The sequence below is a fragment of the Lutra lutra genome, chromosome 7 (assembly GCF_902655055.1).
Source record: "Lutra lutra chromosome 7, mLutLut1.2, whole genome shotgun sequence".
Lineage (NCBI taxonomy): Eukaryota > Metazoa > Chordata > Mammalia > Carnivora > Mustelidae > Lutra > Lutra lutra.
The window spans coordinates 67,143,169-67,166,650 of NC_062284.1; the positions used below are offsets into that span (position 1 = coordinate 67,143,169).

Genomic DNA, 23,482 nt, shown 5'->3' on the forward strand with positions numbered 1-23,482 from the left:
ATGCCGACCCAAGGGGGCCCACGGTGGGCAAGAAGGGCTCTGCTCCTCAGCATCCTCGGGGCTACTGCACGCTTGCCTCCCCCGAGTGCCTCCCTGCCCCAGCGTCTCCTAAGGGCCACAGGTAGGTGGACACTGGGGTCAGTTGCCCCTGCCGCAGCTGCCATGTACAGATGGAGGGACAAAGAGAGGAAAATACTCACTTGACTTACTTCGGCTCATGCTTCCTCCTCTGATTTTTAGCATTTGGAAGAATATCAAACGCTTTTGATCCCTCGGATAAGTTCTCAAAGATAGCTCAGAAAGAATTCACAGGCTTCATGAAGCAGGCGAGTCTCCAGTTCTTATTGTTGGAGACTTCATCATGAAAAAAAAAATCTTCTTTCATCTTAGAAATTCTCTCTGCAACAGTGGAGGACTCTTCACAGGCCCGTGGGCAGCTTGGGCTCTGAAATGGGAAAATGAAATTGTACAGATATTAGGAATCTTTCTCACCAGAGATACAGTTTCTCTCTGAGGAGGAGGAAGGGTTCAGAATTCCCTTTTAAGAAATAAAGCAGACAAGGAAGAGTGATTTCATGATTTTTTTAATTCTTTCATTATCATCAGCTTACTTCATTAAAGCTCCTCTTTTGAGCCCCAATAATTATTTTTTTCAAAAGCTCTACATCATATTCAAAATGCCTTATACATTTCCACTAGGGTTCTTAAAATTCCATCTGGTGACCGCACACTTAGTTTTCTTAAGAAATCTCTCTTTGTGGGCTTGGAACTAGCGACACCAGCATACTTCGAATTTTCACCTTCTTTTCCTTACCAGGAAATAGCACCCAATGTGTTATGTCTTCATCCCTGGACTTTCCCGAAGGGTTTTTCACGAAACAGGAGCGCACAGATGGAGGCATTGTCATCTACTTCCTGATTATCCTTTACATGTTCATGGCCGTGTCTATTGTCTGTGACGAGTACTTCCTACCCTCCCTGGAAATCATCAGTGAAGGTAAGTGATTGGAAATCTCCCCCATAAGCTTCCGAAATGGTGGTGCCACATGCCCGTGGCTGTCTTTAAAACAGCTCAGCAACAGTTTTGTCCATCTCAGCTGGTCACAGAGCACAGACTTCTGTGGTGAGGGGTCCTACCTCAAGGAACGGGCCTGTGTGTGGTTTTTCTTGGTAGTTCATGAGCAGCGTGGCATCTTTAAATGAGTACCCAGCACTTATTACAATGGGTCTCTCCAGAAACTCTTTGTCTCCTATACTCCTGGCCATTTGTTAGTAAACTGTTCCAAGTTTTCACATTTATGCCCTTGATGTGTATGCTTAAGGCCTTCCTAATGCTCATTTTATACTTTTAAAAACCTGCAGTTTTGCTCTAAAATTGTTTCAATTTTTTTTTAAGATAGATGGGTGGTAAACAAATGACATTTTTCATTTCAGCCTTATGCTAATAAGGAGACTAACTGGTGTTTATGAACCAATAAATAAGTAATAAGTCCTGCATCTTATGTAAAGTGACTTCAGGTATCAAATAATTGTAAATTCAGTTATTAAACTTTAAGCTCAGTCACTGGTTTCTGAAAATAAGATCTGCCAGGCCAAACCTCTCTCTTCTGTCCCCTCAGCCATGTAGATCACACAAGAATTCTGAGCATAGACCTTTCCTTGGTATCCTAGTCCCTTAAATCAGGATGTCAATGATGAGTCATGCCCTATGCAACAGAAGTGCCAGCAGAAATTTCCAGTCTGTCTCCAGCTTGGTTGGTTTAGTTGACTGAGCATGCTTACCTCAGAGAATGTCAAAGTTAAGGGTTGGGTGTCCAGCCACATGCTTACAGGATTGCACAGAAATAGCATCCTCCCCCAACTCCCCCATCCCCACCCCCACATACACTCTGCTAGCATTTCTTCCCAGAGAGAGCTAGAACATTAACTCTCCCTTTTCCCAGGGCCCCAGCCCACTGACCCTGCTGAAATGCTCCTGATTTTCTCTCCTGTTCACTGCACCATTGCAGTATCCTTAAGACCTACAACAGGACCTGACAAGAACAGAGGCTCTCAACACATATTTGTTTTAAGAAAAAAAAAACAAATTCATAGAACGGGTCAGCATAAGTTTGTTATAATTATTATGATTTAACTCAAGTAGGTCTAAATATCGTCATTTTTATATTGGCATTCCATTTTATGATGACCTTGATATTTTTCTATAAAACAGATTAAATTTCTTTAACATAGTATTTTTACCTAGACTGATAAAATGCAAGGAAAAAAGTAAAATCACCTAGAGATCCCCACAGTCAGCATCCGATGTATTTCCTTTCGGGCTTTTAGGTCTTGATATACAGTTTGAGTTTTTTTTTCTTTTTCCTCATATTTTATTCCTCACACTTTCCCATATTATTACTGCTCAAAAACATGATTTTTAATGGTAGCATAATTTTGTAAATGATGTAAGTATCTAACACTGGGTTTTATACACAGTAGGTACCCAGTAGAGATGTATAATTCTTAAAATTATTTTCTTTGGACATCTGGAGGTTTTTTTTATTCCAAGCAATAAAAGCCTGTATTTGTATAAAATCTTTGCAAAGTTCTTTGATCATATTTTGATATACAGAGCTGTGCATATTTTGAGCTTTATTTTATACATTGCCAAAACACTTCACAAAGGGTATGCTAACTTAAACCTCCAGAGTATGGGATAGCTTCTACTCCAGAAAACCACGAATAATAACATAATATTTTTGTTAATTGCTTTAAAAATGGAACTTCATTTTATAAAATTTGGATTTATCCTATTCTTTGTGAGGTTGAACATTTCATGTTTATTGAAATTTGTGGTTTTGCTTTTTGCTTTTTTGCCCATGTTTTAACAGGAGGGTATTTGTCTTTTTATTATTGATTCCCAAGACTTTTTTTTTTTCATATAAGGATATTAACACTTTTCCTAATATAATTTTATATCATATGGTTTTTCATATTCCGCTGTTTGCTTTTATATTTTGTGTTTCTCACATTGAAGTTTATTTATTTTTAAGTGAATTAATAAATATTTTCTTTTATGATTCTCCTTTTGGTTTTATATTAGAAAGATATTTATCCCCAGGTCAGAAAAATTGTCATATTTTCTTTTACATGTAGTTTCTCTCTCTCTTTTTTTTTTACACTTATTTCTTTCTTTCACTAAGAATTTGTTTTACTATAGGTGCAATGCTATCTTCAGAAAGTTGACCAATTTTCACATACTAAATTCTTACATATAGATGTATGTACATCCGCTTCTATACTCTTTTTTTTTTTTTAAGATTTTATTTATTTATTTGACAGAGAGAGATCACAAGCAGGCAGAGAGGCACGCAGAGAGACAGGAGGAAGCAGGCTCCCTGCTGAGCAGAGAGCCCGATGCAGGACTCGATCCCAGGACTCTGAGATCATGACCCGAGCCGAAGGCAGCGGCTTAACCCACTGAGCCACCCAGGCGCCCCACGCTTCTATACTCTTAACTATTGTAATAATCTCCCTTTTGCCAAGACTGAACCTTTAGTTAGAAAACCTACATAGATCATGTTAATTACATTAAAATAAGAATTTTTTCATTTTTATTTATCTTATTTTTTTAAAGATTTATTTATTTATGGTAGAGAGAGAAAAAGTGTTCAAGCAGGAGAAGGGCAGAGGGAGAAGGAGAGAGAGAACCCCAAGAAGACCCCATGCTGAGCTCAGAGCCTGACTCAAGGCTCAATCTCATGACCCTCAGGACCATGACCTGGGTGCCTGGACTGCCTAGATGATTTAGTCAGTTGAGCATGACTCTCAGTTTTGCCTCAGGTCATGATCTCAGGGTGGTGAGATCGCACCCCTCATCAAGCTCTAAGCTCAGCACAGAGTCTGCTTAAGTTTCTCTCTCCCTCTCCCTCTGCCTCTCATCCCCCCACTCCCAACTCCAGGCTCACACATTCTCTTTCTCTAAAATAAATAAATCTTTAAAAACAAAACAGAAAAAAAAAATAAAAACAGAAACTAGGAAATTCTAAATTCAAGGTACTTTGTCCCACCCTGAAAATTTCTCTTCCTGGAAAATAGAAAGTCAAAAAGTGTTGTTGTTTTTGTTTTTGTTTTTGTTTTTCGTTTTCACATTTCTAAACAATGACTTGACTAAAAGAATAAATTCATCAAGAATTTTGTTTATAGAAAAATTGTCTTGGGAGCAGTAAATAAATAAATAACTTTTCTAGGCCTGCAGCAGAAACTGCATTAAAATTTAGATTGCTACTTCAAAATAATCTTCATTAAGTGACTTCACAGACGATTTATAATAATGACTTCCACCAGGCCACTTGTGGAATTACTCTGAAACATCATCAGCAGACAAGTGAATCGCCCTTTGCTCTGAAATATGATAACAGTAGATATTACAAATGTGTAAATTGGTATTCAGTCCAGAACTGGGTCCACAATTCCAACATGTGGGAGGTAGGGTGGCGGGGGGGGGGGTGCAGTTCCCCCAACAGCAAGCAATTCTGACACTATCTACCGAAAGATAGTGTCTGATTTCAGAATGCCCCCACACTTGGCCCTCACTGCCTTTAGATGGCATCTGCAAGCGCAAGTATTATCTATGCTTCTGACTGACTGGCTATTGATTGGGAGTTCCAACAACCCCCTTCTTGGGTTTTGGATACCAGGCATAAGGCTAGGTTCTTACCTATACTTCTGACCAATGGGCTATCAATCAGAGGTTCCCATGACCTCCTCCTTAGGTTTAATTAATTTGCTAGAGTGACTCACAGAACTCAGAGAAACATTCTACTTACCAGATTACTAGTTTATTGTAAAAGGATATATACTCAGAAACAGCCAGAGGGAAAAGATCATGCCGCAAGGTACAAGGAAGGGAAGCAGAGCTTCTATGTCCTTTCCAGACATGTCACTCCCCCAGCTCTTCAAATCCCATCTTTTTATTTTTTGCTTAGGGAGGTTCCATCACATAAGCATTGACCACTGACAACTGATTCAGCCTCCAGCCCTTCTCTTTTCTCCTCCTCTGGAGGCCAGAAGTTAGGACTAAAAGTTCCCATCCTCTAATCACGTGGTTTGCTACCTTGGCAACCAACAGCCATGCTAGATAGTGTCCAAAATATGCCTTGTTAACATAACAGAAGGCACCTTTATCACTCTCTACACTTAAGAATTTCCAGGGCTTTTGGGAGCTGGAAGCCAGGAACTATGGATGAAAACATATATATATATATATTTTTTTTTTAACTACATCACAATATCACAGCCCACTTCCTGGTCTTCACACACATATTCCCCTTATGGCAAAACAATCATGGCAGTCCAAAGATACTGTGCCATTACCAGACTCTCATTCAGTCATTGGTAACTACCCAGCCCACTGTGCTGGTCTAGATCACGGACAGCAACACGAGCAAGCACTTCTCCCTCAGCCCATTCCTCATCGCACAGTGTAAGGCCACATGGTGCACAACTAGTGAGCTATTTTTACTACAAACAATAAAGCTGAATTCACTATTAACCCCAATTTGGCAAAGGGGGTGAAGGTACACCCTATCCCACCAGGCTCTCAGCAATCATGACAGAAGTGTTAAAAACATGGTCCCACAGTTTCTGGCTTTTCATCCTCCCTGCTTCCAGCCCTTGTAGCTGCAGCCCTGGTCCTGGGACCCCCTGCACCTAGCAGGGGAACAAAACAAACAATACATAAGTTGAGGCAACGTGCAGAAGAAAGAATACCAACAGCTCCCCTTCCTGCTCTTGCCCAGACCCACCAGAAACCAGGAAGCTATCAAGCGGGGCCACCCCTTCAGGACTCCGCACTTTTAGGGTGAGCACACTCTGGTGATAGCTGGTGAGCCAGTCCTCCGTGCCCTTTTCTTTTTTCTTTTTTTTTTTTTTTGTTTGTTTGGGGTTTTTTTGTTTTTATTTATTTGACAGAAAGAGAGAGAGATCACAAGTAGGCAGAGAGGCAGGCAGAGAGAGGAGGAAGCAGGCTCACTGCTGAGCAGAGAGCCCGATGCGGGGCTCAATCCCAGGACCCTAAGATCATGACGGGAGCCGAAGGCAGAGGCTTAACCCACTGAGCCACACAGGCGCCCCCTCCGTGCCCTTTTCTTCCCCCATTTTCGATAACCAGTGTTTCAATCGCCCACTCCAATTCTCCATCAAACTTATCTCTCTGCCCATTGTTGGCTGTTATCGGTTGCAAAATGTGTTCCTTGGTCTGGAGGAACCATGCAATTATTTTCTGCTGCTATTGTTTTATAGTATTTTGAGCATTTGCATCTAATACCAAGGAAGCGACACCCAGTCTGGAGGCAGTAAATACTCCTGTAAGGCAGGACCCATTTGTAGTCCCCGAAGGTTACCAGCATCAATCTCACTTGCCAGCTATGTTCAGGACCTTCCCACCAGGGAATCTGACACATAGCCGTCTCTGTCTCTCTTGTTGGCAGGTAGGACAGCTCTTATTGGCATTTTGTGCTTCAGAGGGTGCGAGAAAAATGTGTCTGGCTTCAGCCCATCTTTGCACTGCTGCAGACACTCCTGTCTAGTCATTTCATGGACCCCCAGGCAGCCATCTCAAGGGAGCACACAGGCATATCTACTTATCTATTTCAATCACCTTCCAGACTTAAAAGGGCATTCTTCTTATAGGCTCCTCCTTTGACGCACCTTTCACATTTTCATAGTGATTTCCACAGGGTTATGTCTTATACAGGCATACATTTAGTACCCAGGTTCCTATTGCCTTTCTAATCTGACCATATGGCCAGGCCATTGGGCACTGCCTTGGAAACTACTCTTCTCCACCACTGCCCAATTTATCCACACTTGCACATAAGGTCCTCAGTGGTCAACCCAAGGGACTTCTGGCCCCTTCATCAATCTTTAATTTGATTCATCTGCCTAACCACTGCCCCAAGTGGTTGCTGGTCCATTTTCTCATAGTAACCGCTACATTCCAGTTTTTATAATTTCTCCAGACAAGGTAAATAGAACACATGTGTTTGGGGTCCTTTAATGATGGGTGACCAATAGGGGGTCCCACGGGCCCACCAACCGTAGGTAACACTCATTAAAACCTTTGTTTTAACCCAGTCAATGTCTGCTTTATTCATCCCATTTCCTTTTTTTTTTTTTTTTAAGATTTTATTTATTTGTTTGTCAGAGAGCGAGCATAAGCAGGGGGAACAGCAGGCGGAACAGGCAAAGGGAGAAGCAGGCTGCCTGCTGAGGAGGGAGCCCAATTTGTGACTCGATCCCAGGACCCTGGGATCATGACCTGAGCTGAAGGTAGATGCTTAACCGACTGAGCCACCCAGGCATCCCTATTCATCCCATTTACTAATAATCATCTAAAGACTTCCACCCCATTGCGACAAGTCCTACCACTTTCTCCTTTCTGATTCTTTTGTTTTGTCCCTTTCAATATTTGGTTTGTTAATGTATTTCTTAATAACCTTCTAGAAATTTTCATTCGTCTTCTTGGAAACAGTCCCTTGACTCTCCCCTTGGCCTCTTCCCATTTTCTTATTAATTAACCTAATGTTTTCATTAGCATCTGTAAGACCCAGGCGAGGAAGCTCAGCAGATTTGATATAGATTCCCTATTTTTCCATTTTGCAACAATAAGGTGATATGGGGTGCTCATGAAAGCTCCCTTAACTACAGCATTTGTCATGACATGGGTAATGGACATATTCAGTGGGTGAATACCCTAATCTTCATAAAGCCTACATACAAATGTATGGCCTACATACAATGGCCTACATACAAAGCATTATCAACAGCTTTATCTGGGATGTCCCACTTGATATTCATAGGGGAAACTGGGCAGTCTGCATTCTCAGGGTAAACAGACCTTTCCATGTCTTTTATCCAGTCCTTCTCTCTCTGGAATAATTTCCTATGTGTATGGATCACATATAGCCATCTGTAATTTTTTCACAGTGAGCTAGCTCTATGTCCCATTAACAACCTGAACATGCTCTTTCACTCTGCAGCGTCCAAAACCAGACACAGCCCCCAAACCACCCTTACAATGCCCTTAGGAAAGGTTCCTCGGGAAGCTACTGATACCAATACACAAAACGAAACAGTTCCTTCACACTATACCCTCTGGTTTCAATGGTTTCTCCTTTTTGCTTATTGACCACTTTCTTGGCAACCAGAGGTCTTAAAAGTACTTTCTGATACCCCTGCGTCATTCTCCCCTTGCTGGGAGGCTCTGAGGCTAGTAGCCTATGCTCAGACTCACTGAAATCTGAGCTTGATTTAGCATCAAGGTCTGGTCAGGCATCCTCTTTTAGGTTAGCTATTACAGATAACAACTAAGGGGTAGAATATTTTGCTTTTTCTCATACTTCACATTTCCTTATGCATTAAGTGAATCAACCACAGGAGTTGGATCCATCTCTAAATTCCTGGCAACTTTTTTTTTTTTTTTTTTTAATTTGTCAGAGAGAGAGAGGGAGAGAGAGTGAGCACAGGCAGACAGAATGGCAGGCAGAGGCAGAGGGAGAAGCAGGTTCCCTGACGAGCAAGGAGCCCGATGTGGGACTCGATCCCAGGACGCTGGGATCATGACCTGAGCCGAAGGCAGCTGCTTAACCAACTGAGCCACCCAGGCGTCCCCCTGGTAACTTTTATCTTTAGTTAACTTTTACTCTTAGTAACTGACCACAGCACAGCTGTGGCTCCATACCATGGGTGACCACATGGCCACCCAGAAATCAAAGGTTCCTCATTCCCTGTCCTTTCACCTTTTCTCTTTCCAAACCAAATGCTTCTGTGAGCCAGAGTCATTCTAGCAAACCCCACTTCACCGATGCCAAACTAAATAGGTTCTGAACCCAATTCCAATGTATATGCATGGGGGTGGGGGAGGGTTCCCACACCAGCAAAAGCAATGCTCAGACACTAGCACGGTGTCCAAGATATCAATTCAATTCTGACAGTATTAGCCTGGAAATAGCATCAAATTTCACGGGTAAGGGCTCAGGCCTACAAGACTTCTCTCCCACCCCCCAACTCAGATGCCATTGCAAACCTGTGCTTCTGAAAACTAGCCATAGATTGGGGATTCCAACTGACCCCTCCCTGGGTTTCAGACACCAGTTATAATCCCAGGTTGTTAGCCCTACTTCTGGCCAATGGGCTATCTATCACAGATTCCCACAACCTCCTTCTTGGGTTCAATTAATTTGCTAGAGTGGCTCACAGAACACAGAGAAACATTTTACTTACTAGATTACTAGTTTATGAAAAATGATATACATATATAATTATATATATAATAAATATAAATATAATAAATACATAATTATATATAATAATATGTTTGTTATATACTGGTATTATAAAATGACATAATAGCCAGATGGAAGAGATACATGGGGCAAGGTATAAGGAAAGGGCATGGAGTTTCCACCCTCCTTGAACCTCCACATGTTCACCAACCTGGGAGCTCTCCAGAAAACTTCTTTTGAGTTTTATGGAAGCTTCATTAAATAGGCATGATTGAATAAATCATTAACCATTGACATTGGATCCAGCTTCCAGTCCCTCTCCTTCCTAGAGGGCAGGGGTGGGACTGAAAGTTCTAACCCTCTAATTACAGTGTTCGCTCTTAGGTGGGGCCCAAAAGTCACCTTGTTAACATAATGAAAGATGCCTTCATCGCTCTCAATACTTAGGAAATTCCAAGGGTTTGGGGAGCCTGAGTCAGTAACTGTGGCTCAAGACCAAATATATATGAAAAATACATTTTGTTCATGTATTTTCATCTGAATGACCAACTATATATTTCTTATAGATCACAATATCGCATGTATGACTGATGGATGCCCACGCTACTGCTAAATCTTCTTCAGCTGCTAGGAATTGACCCTGGTCTTGAGTACTGAAAATAACCGGCAACAAAATGAGATAGAAATAGTGCTGGCTAGATTCATTTTTTAAGTGCCTATAGATTAATTCTGTCATTTCTCTGTTCAAGGTCTAGCATACTCTCATCCAAATTAGGACATCAGCAATAAAAAACAATTTCCCTAGAATTTGTTTACAGACACAGAAACTGGCTTCAGAGAAATCTGCAAATGCTTTATATTTCCCCAAGTTCTTTGATGAGCACTGAGTTGTAATAATTCCACCCATTTTGTCAACTAATAAGGATTAATATAATCCTGAAAACAGTTTACTGAAGCATTCCACAGTGTGATGGAGGGGTTTTATTTATATATTTATTTTTTAGCTATTTATCATAAAACAATTATAGAAGACCAAGCATGGTTCTAAACTAAATAGAGATAGTTTTATTTAGTCTTCACAAAAACCCTACCAAATCAGGACTATAGATTGGTTTTACTGATGAGAAAACTGAGGCTCAGATGATAACTAATTACTTAAGACTATACAGCCTGGGGGCACCAGGGTGGCTCAGTCAGTTAAGTGTCAGACTCTTGGTTTCAGGTCAGGTCATGATTTCATGGGTTGTGGGATTTAAACCCCAGTCAGGGTCCTCAATTAGCGGGCAGGGGGGTCTGCTTGAAAGATTCTCTCCCTCTGCCCTACCCCCCTGCACCCACCCCCAACCCCACCAGTGCTCTCTCTCTAAATCTTAAAAAAAAAAAAAAAAAAAGACTACACAGCTTGGACCCTGCAGAGACTGTTCTAATGCTAAAATCCAAGAACGTTCTCAATTTTATACATCCTTGTTTGAGGTTAACTGCCATAATATGGTTATTTCGGAAGTACCATTCTATTTAAACAGTCTTAAGTGGCATTTTCCTCACAAGGGAATGGAATTTTGACCAAAACAAAAAATACACCAAATATCCATTGTTACTATGGAGGAAGTATAGTACAAAATAAATAGAATCTGCTGAATTGCTTAAATAAAAAATCAGTTTAGACTTTCAGCAACCTGTTAGAGGTTGTAAATTAATGTTATAAATACTTGCCCACAGTATAATAACTAGACTCTGAGGCCTAAGCATTTTGTCTAGGATGTCCTTGAGCACACAGTATAGTACTGTGGGACCTAGTCATCATGTATGATGCAATGACTTTCTGTAAGGTGCATGGTCTGAGTCCCAGCCTAGAACACAAAGGGAGAATTCGCAGGACCCTGGTCCACCCCAGCCTCATTACCCCATTACCCCCTCCTCAAGTCACAGCAGTGGTTCATTTGGTCAGCAGAAGGGTCTTCAGCAAGATGAAGACTAGAAGAGGCTCAGGACTGGAGTCTCCGTGGAGAGGACAAGCAGGAGGTGGCAGAGGGCAGAGCCTCTCTCTAATACCTTGGCTGGCACCTTTTTCCGTCTGCCACTATCTATGTTGATCTGGCAATTTCTTCTAGAGCCACCACCACCCGAGGCTTCCTCCAGCAAGGATCTTTGCTTTCTCCTTGCCCTACTCATGATAACAGAAGTCATACAGACTCTCTCCCCACCTACCATCAATACGTACCTCTTAGACAACCTGAGATATTCTGCTGTCATCTTAACTGTGTGGCACTCATATGAGAAAATGCTGTTGCTGTACCCTCTTCCTCTAATCCTATCTTCTTTCACACCCATTTAGGTTCTATAGGAAAGGATGATAATGATGATTCTTTGAACACAGAGGAATAAAGTGAAATTAATTCCATATCATAGAAGGAATAAAAATCACACTCTAGCTGTCCAGAGCATTTTACCTTCGAGATAAGATCTAGTTTCTGAGTTGAGAAATAGGATGAGGATTCAGGGAAGGGGTTAAAAGGTGTCATCAGAGGTCGAATATTATCTGAGATCAAAGAAGCTAGAGGTAACAGGGTAAAGAACATACTTAAGGGAGCTCCCTCATCCCTGCCAGCCATGCTCCTCTAGCCCTAGACCCATAATTGGTGGACACACTGAGGTGTGTGGGTGACAGAAAAACGGAGACAGACATAGCTCATAGAGCTGTGTGCCATGTACAGGAGGTAATATAACTAAACTGCTTACATAAAAACCTAGAACATAGTAAACATTCACAACTTATTCATTATTACATAAGAATAGACTATAAAGACTATAATCCTTTACTCAGCAAAGATGGAAGTGCAGAAGTTGAGTGATCAAAGTCAATATGAATATATTTGGGGCAAACACCAAATCTAGGGAGCATCTGCTAGAGCCTGAACACCAAGTTCAAGGTAAATAAAAGCAAGTACTACCTTCACAAGCTAGGAGGTAAATTTATGAAACCCACTCTTTGATCTAATAATCCATGCGGCAACTTAAATGATACTTCTTTGGGATATTCTGTTTAGGGTTCCTTTTACTTCTTTTACATTAAAATTCATATGATTTTATTCTCTCTTTAGCAATCTTGTTTAAAAAATGATATCTTTAAAGTATGTTTCATTTAAATATAAATTAATATTTCATATATGATATAAATTAAAAATACAAACCATATTAACTGTTAGCCCAAAGAGGACTATTATCTCTCATCTCTATAAGCAGTCCAATTTTAGAAACAACAAAAGTTCAGTATAAAGCCAAAATAAATGCTTTTTATGTGTCCTTATGATAGGTAATGGGGACTTATTTAACCACTGTTTAAAGCAGCTTTCTTTACCTTTTTCCAAGCTAACTACACAGAAAACTGAGAATCCTTTATGACTGGGCACTTGATACACTCAAAGACTACCATAAGTTCGCTAAGACATGTTTCTTTTTAAACGTTACACTAATATACTATTCAGAAATGCTAATCCCTCCATTGTGCTGATCCTTTGAGGTATAACATGTCTTAAGTGAAAATTATCTTAACAAGGTGTTGGGGAAACATACTTAAATAAAATATTTAATTTTGTATTAAAAACTTATTTTTGTTCATTTTGCTTTGAACTAATGTTTGCCCATGTTCAATTTCAATGTTATGTCTCAGAAAGAGTAAGAAAGAAATGCAAGTTTTAATTCCACATAGAATTGATTCTAACTTGATAAAATTGAAAGGGAGTTTAATAATTCCATGAGTGTGGCATTTGGATAGCCTACAGTTTCATGGGATTGTTTGATTCTTAATCCTCATGAAATTTACAGAGGCAAAGCCTTCCCAAAGAACAAAGAGTCTAAGAATAGTGCTTCCTCCCTGACTCAAGGGTACTCATCCTTCTCCAGAGCATTTCCATCCTCTTTGTTTTTCTTTTCCCTCTGATCTAAATTGTGGTTCCCCTGGATTGCATCTAACTCTACCCCAGGTGTATGGATCTAGATAAGTATCCAGTCATCTGGGTATTACCTGAGTAGTCTGCAATAGCAGAAACAGAAACAAAAACAACGACAACAAAAATAAAGCTATGCATTCATCTCTTCACTTTACCTACATGGATAACGAAAGAGTAGCTTCTTGGAGTAAAAAAGAGCTAGGTGCCCATCCCATCTCTCCAATTACTATCTATGTGACCTTGGGCAAGTTATGGAGCCAAAACTGAGGTAACTGTGAGGTTACATCTTATGCATGTGCTATATGATAGGCTTAGGAAAGTTGGAAATTCATTATAATATTACAGGCCTCAGACTGGGGGTTTGTGGGAGTCCTCTTAAGTGGAATTACCTTCAAAGTATTATATTATATTATATTATATTATATTATATTATATTATATTATATATTGCGTATAAATTGTATATTATACAGGGTTTCAAAATTTATGAGTAACTATAAAGAACTCAAAATGTTTGTATTTATTGTTAAAAAATCACAGAATAGGGGCACCTGAGTGGCTCAGTGGGTTAAGCCTCTGCCTTCGGCTCGGGTCATGATCTCGGGGTCCTGGGATCGAGCCCCACATCGGGCTCTCTGCTCAGTGGGGAGCCTGCTTCCCCTCTCTCTCTGCCTGCCTCTCTGCCTACTTGTAATCTCTGTCAAATGAATAAATAAAATCTTTAAAAAATATATGCATCATGAAAACGGCTGTAAATATCTTAAAATTATAGCAGTGGTTAAAACACAATAGCAAACATGTGATACTTCCCCTTCTATATTTCCACTCTATCTCCTAAATTTTTAATAATGTAGGGTTTTTTTTTATTAAAAGAAACTTATTTAACAATAAAAAGTGGTATAGAGTCTAAAAGCATAGAATCCATATTCTACATTTTGATAAAAATTGATAAAATTAGAAGATACCTCAAAGATCATGCCATCCAATGTTCCATTGTATAGACAGCAAAACACAAGGCTTGTCTGAATGACTTGTCTGAAGTCTCATATTAGGGCAGGGCCAGAATACAGGTCTTCATTTTAGTTTAAATTCTTCCTACTGAATTGTATTTCCAGAAGAGAGTTTTCAAAAACTGTTATAAGCTTTTCAACATGGTGTCAGAGAAGACAATATGCTTAAGAAAAAGTCTGATGAGTTTTGGTCTAAGTTGTGGTACCCATGGACCACAGCTCATTATCATAAATAAAGTTGCACTTTATTTAAACAATGTAACGATATCTAAACCTATAAAGAAAACTCACCTTGAACAGTTCTTCTATATCCTGAAGGAAATGTGATTATTCCTTTAGAGTAATAAAGAGGAAAAAAGTAATAGCTCTAGGGGAGAAAAAACCAGAACAATTTATCTTCAATAATAAACTATAACAGAGAGAAATGCTACCCAAAGGTCAGCGAAGACAAAGTCAGTCTATTCTAAAGTTCAAAGGTATAAACCATTTTACAAAATATTCTTAGAACCTTAAGATGTAACTTGTTAAAATATCTTTGAAGTTTTATATATCCATCTTTACAGAATCTTTCCTTTCATAACTCAATTAGAGTCCAGTGAATAGCAACCAGCTTTATTGTTACTGTCTTTTGATAGTGGAAGTGTTCAGAAGAGTTACTTATTTTTCTACCTTACAACAAACAGCTCAATAGATCACCTTTTCCCTCCTGAGACTGAATTTTTCTAACGAAGCATTCTTCAGCTAGTGTTAAGCAGCTGAAGATTCTTCTGGTCATTCACTCTTCAGCTGTACCGAGTTTGGACATTTAGTTCAAAATAGATTCAGGGTGTATGCCCTAACTCCTCACACTGAAGATCCTTACTAACTGAGGTCCCTGGACCTGTGTCTTCATCTGTTAAAAATAAATACCACCACTCATATCCGAGGATAACTGAGATGATTATGTACATGAAAGTGAACTATATACCATGAATGTAAGATAACATTTACTTCACTCCTAAAATGAAAAAACTTAATCACAGAGCAATACGCCTTATCATGTCCTATTTTAAATTTTATGGCCAATTGGTCTTACTACACATCACAGGGATGAATGGATGGATAGATCAATCAATCGATGGATAGGCAGATACTCTAAACAGCAAAAGAAATGTTATGAAATCTGTTCCACGAAACATTACTTCTCTCCCTTCATTCATCACTGCAACATGTTCATCAAGCAACATGACCAAAGGCAAATAGTGAGGAATCATTCCAGCTCTTCTAAGAGGACTTTTCACAAAATGGCTCAGCCTCCAGCTAGTCTCTCAGACCAAAAAAAACCCCATGAGAGAAAAGATGACCAGGGCTGGTTTATCACTGACAGGCAGTATGTGGATGACTTTCCAAGGACTGCCTATGTATTTCAAAATAAAAGCCAAAATCCTTGCTAAGATTCACAAGTCTTGCCTGATCTAGCCACTTACATTATCTCCTACTGCTATCCCTTTACACTCTTTATTCCAGACATGCCAGCCTTTTTCTGTTTTTTGAACACACAGGCTAGCCTCCAGCATCCAATCTTTACGCTCACTCCTGCCTTGAGCACTCTTAGCCCAGGTACAGGCACACCTCAGATGGTGCAGGTTTGGTTCCAGACCACCAAACAGAGCAAATACTACAATAAAGTAGTGAGTGAAATCAGTATTTTGGTCTCCCCATGCATATAAAAGTTACATTTACATTAAGTGTGCAGCAGCATTATGACTAAAAATGTTCATACCTTCATTTTAAAATACTTTGTTAAAAAAAAGCTAACCATCATATGAGCTGTCGGAGCATCATCTTTTTGCTGGTAGAAGGTCCTGCCTCAGTGTTGATGGCTGCTGACTGATTGGGATGGTGGTTGCTGAAGGCTGGGGTGGCTGTGGCAATTTTGTAAAATAAGACAACAATGACTTTAGCCACAATGATGGACTCTTCCTTTCATGACCAACTTCTCTGTAGCATGCAATGCTGTTTGATAGCAGTTTACCCACACTAGAACTTCTTTCAAAATGGCAGTCCATACTCTCAAACCCTGCTGCTTCATTATCAACCAATTGTATGCAGTATTCTAAATCCTCTGTTGTCATTTAACCGTCTTCAGAGCATCTTCACCAGGAGTAGATGCCATCTCAAGAAACCACTTTCTTTGCTCATCCATAAGAAGCAACACCTCATCCATCACAGTCTTGTCATGAGATTGCCACAATTCAATTGCATCTTCAGGCTCCACTTCTCGTTCTAGCTCTCTTGCTATTCTTACCACATGTGCAGTTACTTCTTCCACTGAAGAAGTCATCAAAGTCATCCACGAGGGTTGGAATCAACTTCTTCCAAATTCCTGTTCTGTTCTGTTGATATTTTGATCTTGTCCCATGAATCATGAATGTTCTCAATGCCATTTAGAATGGTGAATCCTTTCCAGGTTTTCAATTAACTTTCCTGAAATCCATCAGAAGAATCGTTATCTATGGCAGCTATAGTCTTACAAAATGTATTTCTTAAATAATAAGACTTGAGAGTTGAAATTACTTCCTGATCCATGGGCTGCAGAACAGATGCTGTGTTAGCATGAAAACAACAGTCATTTGTACATCTCCATCAGAGCTCTTGAGTGACCAGGTGCATTGTCAATGAGCAGTTATATTTTGAAAGGAATCTTTTCTTCTGAGCAGCAGGTCTTAACAGTGGGCATAAAATATTCAGTAAACTGTAAACACAGGCCAAGTAGATTTAGCATCATTCTTAAGGGCCCTAGAATTTTCAGAATGGTCAATGAGCATTGGCTTCAACTTCAAGTCACCAGCTGCAAGAGTCAAGAGTCAACCTGTTCTTGAAGCCTTGAAGCCAGGCTTCGACTTCTCCTCTCTAGTTATGAAGAAAGTCTTAGATGGCATCTTCCTCCAACAGAACAGTTTTGTCTGCACTGGAAATCTGTTGTTTAGTGTAGCCACCTTCATTAATGACCTTAGCTCAATCTTCGGGATACCTTGTTGCAGCTTCCACATCAGCATGTGCTGCTTCACCTTGCACTTTTATGTCGTGGAGATGGCTTTTCCTTAAATCACATGAACCACCTCTGATAGCCTCAAACTCTTCTATAGCTTCCTCCTCTCTCTCTCAGCCTTCATAGAATTAAGGAGAGTTAGAGCTTTGTGGATTAGGTTTTGACTTAAGGGAATGTAGCGTCTGGTTCGATCTTCTAGCCAGACTATTGAAATTTCCTCCGTATCAGCATTTAGGAGGTTTCCACTTTCTTACCTTCTGTGTGTTCACTAGAGTAGCACTTGTAATTTCCTTCAAGAACTTTCCTTTGCATTCACAACTTGGCTATTTGACCACAAGAGGCCTACCTTTTGGCATATCCCTGCTTTCATCATGCTTTCCTCACTAAGCTTAATCATTTCCAGCTTTTGATTTAAAGTGAGAGATGTGCAACTCTTCCTTTCATTTGAACATTTGAAGGCCATGGTAGGGTTATGCACTGGCCTAATTTCAATATTTCTGTGTCTCAGGGACTAGGGAGGCCTGAGGAGAGGGCGAGAAATAGCAGAATAGCCAGTTGGTAGAGCAGTCTGAACACATACAATATTTATCAGCTAAATTCACTGTCTTGTATGAGTGAGGTTCATGGCAACCCCAAACAATTCCAATAATAACATCAAAAATCTAACACAACATATATTTTGCTTGTGTTTCTTTTCACTAGAATGAAAGTTCCACAAGAGCAGAAACTTTGTGTTTTTTTCTGTCCTATTCCTAACACTTAAAAAAGCATCTGGCATAGTAGATACTCAGAAAGTGTAACAAATTAAGTGAACAACAGCCAGGTGTTCAGTTATCAATGGCTGCTTAACCAATCACCCCAAAACTAGTGGCTTAAAACAACAATCACCATATTACCACTCACAGCTTTGAGGGTTTACTGGGCTCAGCTGGCAGTTCCAGCTTGAGGTCGCTCATGCAATGATAGAAGGTTGGAATTATCTCAAACCTTCCTCCCTTTCACGTGTCTGGTGCCTGGGATGGGGAAATTCAAAATTTGTGGGCTGAAATAGTTAACGGTGCGTCAGGCATCTCAGCTTCTGTATGCTTTCTTATGAGGTATCTCCAGTACAGGAGTTCCGTGGAAGTCAGAGTTTTATGTGGTGGCTTAGGGCCCCTAAAGTAAAGGTCCCTAGAGAGAATCATGAGAAAGTTTTGTCACCTTTTATGTCCCAGCCTCAAAGATTTTACGGCCCTGCCATGTTCTGCTAGTCAAAGCAGTTACAGGACATATAAACTCTACCTTTTTTTTGGTTGGGGGGAGGGCAGGAAATGGAAAGGTTCTGGAAATTCACACAGATGCAAATATTGTAGCCATCTTTGTAAAATACAATCTGCCACACCAAGAATAAAAAAGCATGCTATTTCTATGGGCTACTTTTTAGTGTACCAGCAAAGCCCAGTTGGGCATTTCTGATGCAACCTGTTTTGGCCTCCCCAAAGCAAGTTTCAACATGGCTTTCTCTTTTCCTTCCGATAGTAGATCCCTTAACTCTAAAATTGAAAGAGCCAAAAGTTTCTTAAGACTCTCATCCCAGGGGCACCTGGGTGGCTCAGTGGGTTAAGCTGCTGCCTTTGGCTCGGGTCGTGATCTCAGGGTCCTAGGATCGAGTCCCGCATCAGGCTCTCTGCTCAGCAGGGAGCCTACTTCCCTCTCTCTCTGCCTGCCTCTCTGTCTACTTGTGATCTCTCTCTGACAAATAAATGAATAAAATCTTTAAAAGAAAAAAAAACAAAAAACTCTCATCCCAGCAATCACCAAAGATAAGGGATTTCCACACTTGTTAAGTCTGAGGGATATACACAAACTCTTTGAATAGTAGTGTTTTCTTATATTTCCTACTCTAGAGCAGTCTTAATGGTTTTAGGTCTTAAATCAATAGATTCTAATTTTACAATAGTAAATCTTTTTGGTTCCTAGTTAACCAGTTTCCTCTCATTTGTAATGACAAGGTTGAAATTGCCAATTTGTGAATAAGCTCCTTAATTCAGGTTCACTTGCAGATCTTAAAAACGACCAATATTTACTTCTTCCTCCTGTTTCAAATTGGATTAAGACTCCTAAAATACTTTACTTTCCCAACTCCTATTGGAGCACTGTTGAGAGTGTCATTTTAAAGAATTTATGCTGTCACTATACACCTACAAGCCATACAGCTAGAAGAGAATCTTTTCTGGGTCCTAAAAAACCCTGTTATCTTGGCATTCACAACACTGAGTCTCAGCATAGCTCCACAAGCCCTGGTCTTCTCTCCCTTCCTACAGAACCATTAACTAATGAATTCAGAGAGAAAGCAAGGCACGGGATTCCTCTAATTTTTTTAACCTGCCTGTTTTATTTTTCCAGTTTAAGTCACTGTCCGCGCTTGTCTATGAAGCTATAGATGTGAATACTTAGGTATAGAGACGTACCCTTTCATTTGCCACTTTAACATAATTTCATTTGTCTTCAGCCCTTGGATTGTCTCAGGATGTTGCAGGTGCCACTTTCATGGCAGCCGGTAGTTCAGCTCCTGAATTAGTTACTGCTTTCCTGGGTAAATATTGCTCCTTATATTTTCTGCTTACTCAATGTGATTTTCTCATCTTCAAGTCTAGTAACACTTACTTAGCAATTACCTTGCTCATAGGTGTATTTATCACAAAGGGAGATATCGGCATTAGCACCATCCTTGGATCTGCAATGTATAACCTCTTGGGTATCTGTGCAGCTTGTGGCTTGCTATCTAATGTGGTATGTAAGAAAACATCACTCAACACGTTTATTGTTTTGACCAACTCTTAAAACTATTTATAATCTAGAACAAAGAAGGCACTAGTAATGTGTTCAATCAAATTTATTAATCAGTAGAAAAACATGTATTCCATTAAAGTTTACCCACAAATAGCTCTTGGTCAAATTTATGAAAACCAGAGTAGGCTTTAAAACACAATTTTTCTTAAAATTCCTTTTTCTCTTAAGCAAAATGCAAAAGATAACAATATTTGGCTACAAACATACAATTTCAGTATCACGCTAAGCATGTACTTAAAGTTACAGTGTAATGGAAACAGAAAATTATCATTTTACAGGTCTCAACGCTATCATGTTGGCCCCTATTCAGAGACTGTGCAGCATATGCAATTAGTGTAGCTGCAGTTCTTGGCATAATATTCGACAACCAAGTTTACTGGTAAGCTCGAAATAATTGTTACTCTTATGTAAAACACAACTACAGAGAGTATTTTATGAAATTCCAATGCTTTAGCAATGTTGTTTTGTTGTTTTTTTTAACTGAGATCTCAATTATCTGCCACTTCTGCACCATTTTCCTATATGCCTCTGAGCTAACTTCCTCATCACAGCTGCTGGTTGGGCTTTCCCATCTTTAAAGTTTCTGTAGTCATGTCAATCTCCTTGTCTCACAATCACTGGATATTACCAACCTTCCTTCTTCACACTACCTGTTCAGAAAGTCTCTCCTTTTGTTGTCCATTAAAGCCCCAACAGTTGGGTTTTTCAACTACTGGGTTGTTTACCTTGCCTTGGTTAGAAGTGGTCATGGTCACAAGACTGGAGAGAAATGATGGAGGAAGTAAGTTTTAAAATCTTCAGGTTCTTCCAACTTTCTCTCTGATGTTCATTTAGCAGAGGAATTACAGCCTTCTTCCTCTAAGAATCAACAATATTTAGGTATTAATAATTGTTTGCCTTCTTTGTAACCTCCCAGTATATTGCTGTTCCAAGAAAATGAAAAAAAAAAAGGGTGAATCAGTGGACAGCTAATAACTTTTTCAACTAATAAGAACCAGGTATTTAGTAGGTGTTTAACACTATGCTAGGAATCATAAGGGATGGAGAGGAATGTATAATGCACAACCAAAGAGGTTGTGCATTGCTCAATGCCAGAGGATACCAGAAAAGAAGAGAAAACAATGTAAATGGCACCTTTCTGGAATACTACAACTTAGCAACCCTGCAAAATACCTCCTAACAAGAAACTTAAAATCTAGCAGGGAGAAAAATTTCTAAATGAATCATCCTAAACTCTGGTCTGTTTCCCAAAGAAAGACCAATGGATATAGTAGGGATCCTTCTGGGACCCAGCAGTCATCTCTAATGGGACACTGACAAGGATAGTATCCAAGCTTATGCTCCCTCCATTAGGGAAATCAAGAACTCTGTGCTTCCAGCTGTAGCAGAAATTCACTGGCTATCAAATAAAAGGTAAATGACAGGTGCAAATACGATATTAGCCAATCATAACTCTTTAGGAAATCAGAGCATAGAGTAACAGTTCTCAGGGCCTAAGGTATAATTTTATTTTTAAGACTATCCTCATTTTCTTATGAATACACACAAAATTTAATTACATCAAAATAAAAAAACTCTGTAAACTGAAAAGTCCCAGTGAAAGACTCCTATATTCTGAATATTTTACACAAAATTCTTATATCAGATTTGAATAGACTCAGTTGAAATGAACTGATACTATATTCTTTTATAATTACCATACATTTTGGGGAATATTTGTGCCAATGAACTGAGATGGAGGATACCCATCACTATTCATTAACTTTTATTCTGAAAATCTACAATTATTATTTTCAAAGCATTGTTTATGCCTACCATTTATAAAGAATCTGTAAATGAAGACAGTGAGTTTATAATTCTTGGTTTTATTTGAAATATAGAAAGGACTGTTAAGCTTTTACCAATAAATTTATAGTAATGCTGTAACCAAGTGAGGACACATCCATAAAACCAAAATACACCTAGAAATGTTCTTTGCTTGTTCTATTGCTATGCTGTAAAATTATTAAGCAGATATGCCCAAAGCTATTAACTTTAAAAAAAAAAGTGTTTTTAATTTTAAAACACACAAATTTCTCTGATTTATAGGTATGAAGGAACTTTGCTGCTTTTGATATATGGATTATATGTTTTGGTGCTGTGTTTTAACATTAAAATTAACCAATATATTATAAAGAAATTCAGTCCTTGGTGCACCTGTCTTGCCCAAGCTATGGAGGAGAGCAGTGAACAACAGCCACTGATGGGATGGGAAGATGAGGGTCAGCCATTCATCCGTCGGCAATCAAGAAGTGACAGTGGGATATTTCATGAAGAGTCTGGCTACTCTCAGCTTCCTTTAAGTTTACAGGATCTTAGTCAGGTTTCTGAAGGTAATAAGCACATCATGCCCGCTATTCAGTCTATTCACTAGAAAAACTTAAAAATCTCATTTCAATTCAGCAATTACTATATATACTTATGTAAAAGATACTGTGGAGATTCAGAAATGACGAAGACGTGGTCCCTATCTTTTTTTTTTTTTTAAAGATTTTATTTATTTATTTGACAGAGAGAAATCACAAGTAAGCAGAGAGGCAGGCAGAGAGAGAGGAGGAAGCAGGCTCCCTGCTGAGCAGAAAGCCCGATGTGGGGCTCAAACCCAGGACCTGGGATCATGACCTGAGCCGAAGGCAGAGGCTTAACCCACTGAGCCACCCAGGCGCCCCTGCGTGGTCCCTATCTTTAAGAAGCTTCCAATGCTGTACAGAAAAAATAGCTAAAATATGAAGGTTTAAGTACTATAAAAGAAAAAAGTGTAAGTGTAGTTCCTAAATGGGACAGATTGTATAAAATTCGATGGCTACATAGAAAAGATTATCACAGAGAAGGGAGTATTTAAACTGAGCCTTGTAGAACTGATCAGATTTTAGCTGATGACCTGATTTATGAACAAAGCTACATAAATAAATATGTAATGTGTATAGTAACAGCTATATAAGTCTATTATGTAAATGATGTAGAAGTAAGAGTATAGTCTATATTTGATGCCAAGGAATTAACATGAGCAAGAGGCCTATTCAAGTACTAGCATGCCTGGAGCACAGAATGTACATAGTAAGGAAGCAGAGAAAAGGTAGATAAGAAAGAATAGGATAGGAAGCGTCTTAAATGCTAGTATATAAGTCTTTGTAGGTTTATGAAGCAGGGAAATTTGAGGACAAAAAAAATGGAGGTCTGTAAGAGGCTACTAAAAAAGCTGATGTTTGGTAGATGCCTAGACGAAAGGAAAGTAGGAATAAAAAAGACAATGCAAAGGAAGCATCACCAATCTAGGCAATGGAAGGACTACATGGGACAAGAAAAGGGAGGAGAGAAAATTCTGAGGCTTTCTTCATGATTGAGAAAAAAG

General features: G+C 39.4%; 1 protein-coding gene across 1 annotated transcript in view; it reads left to right on the top strand.

Annotated features, from left to right (window-relative positions):
- SLC24A5 (solute carrier family 24 member 5) overlaps positions 1-23,482 on the top strand; it is a 27,910-nt gene continuing 4,428 nt past the window's right edge. Inside the window, exons 1-6 of the mRNA XM_047736856.1 lie at positions 1-121; positions 818-997; positions 19,751-19,834; positions 19,928-20,031; positions 20,370-20,470; positions 22,180-22,463. Of these exons, the coding sequence (XP_047592812.1) occupies positions 1-121; positions 818-997; positions 19,751-19,834; positions 19,928-20,031; positions 20,370-20,470; positions 22,180-22,463 (874 nt within the window). The remainder of the gene's footprint in view (positions 122-817; positions 998-19,750; positions 19,835-19,927; positions 20,032-20,369; positions 20,471-22,179; positions 22,464-23,482) is intronic.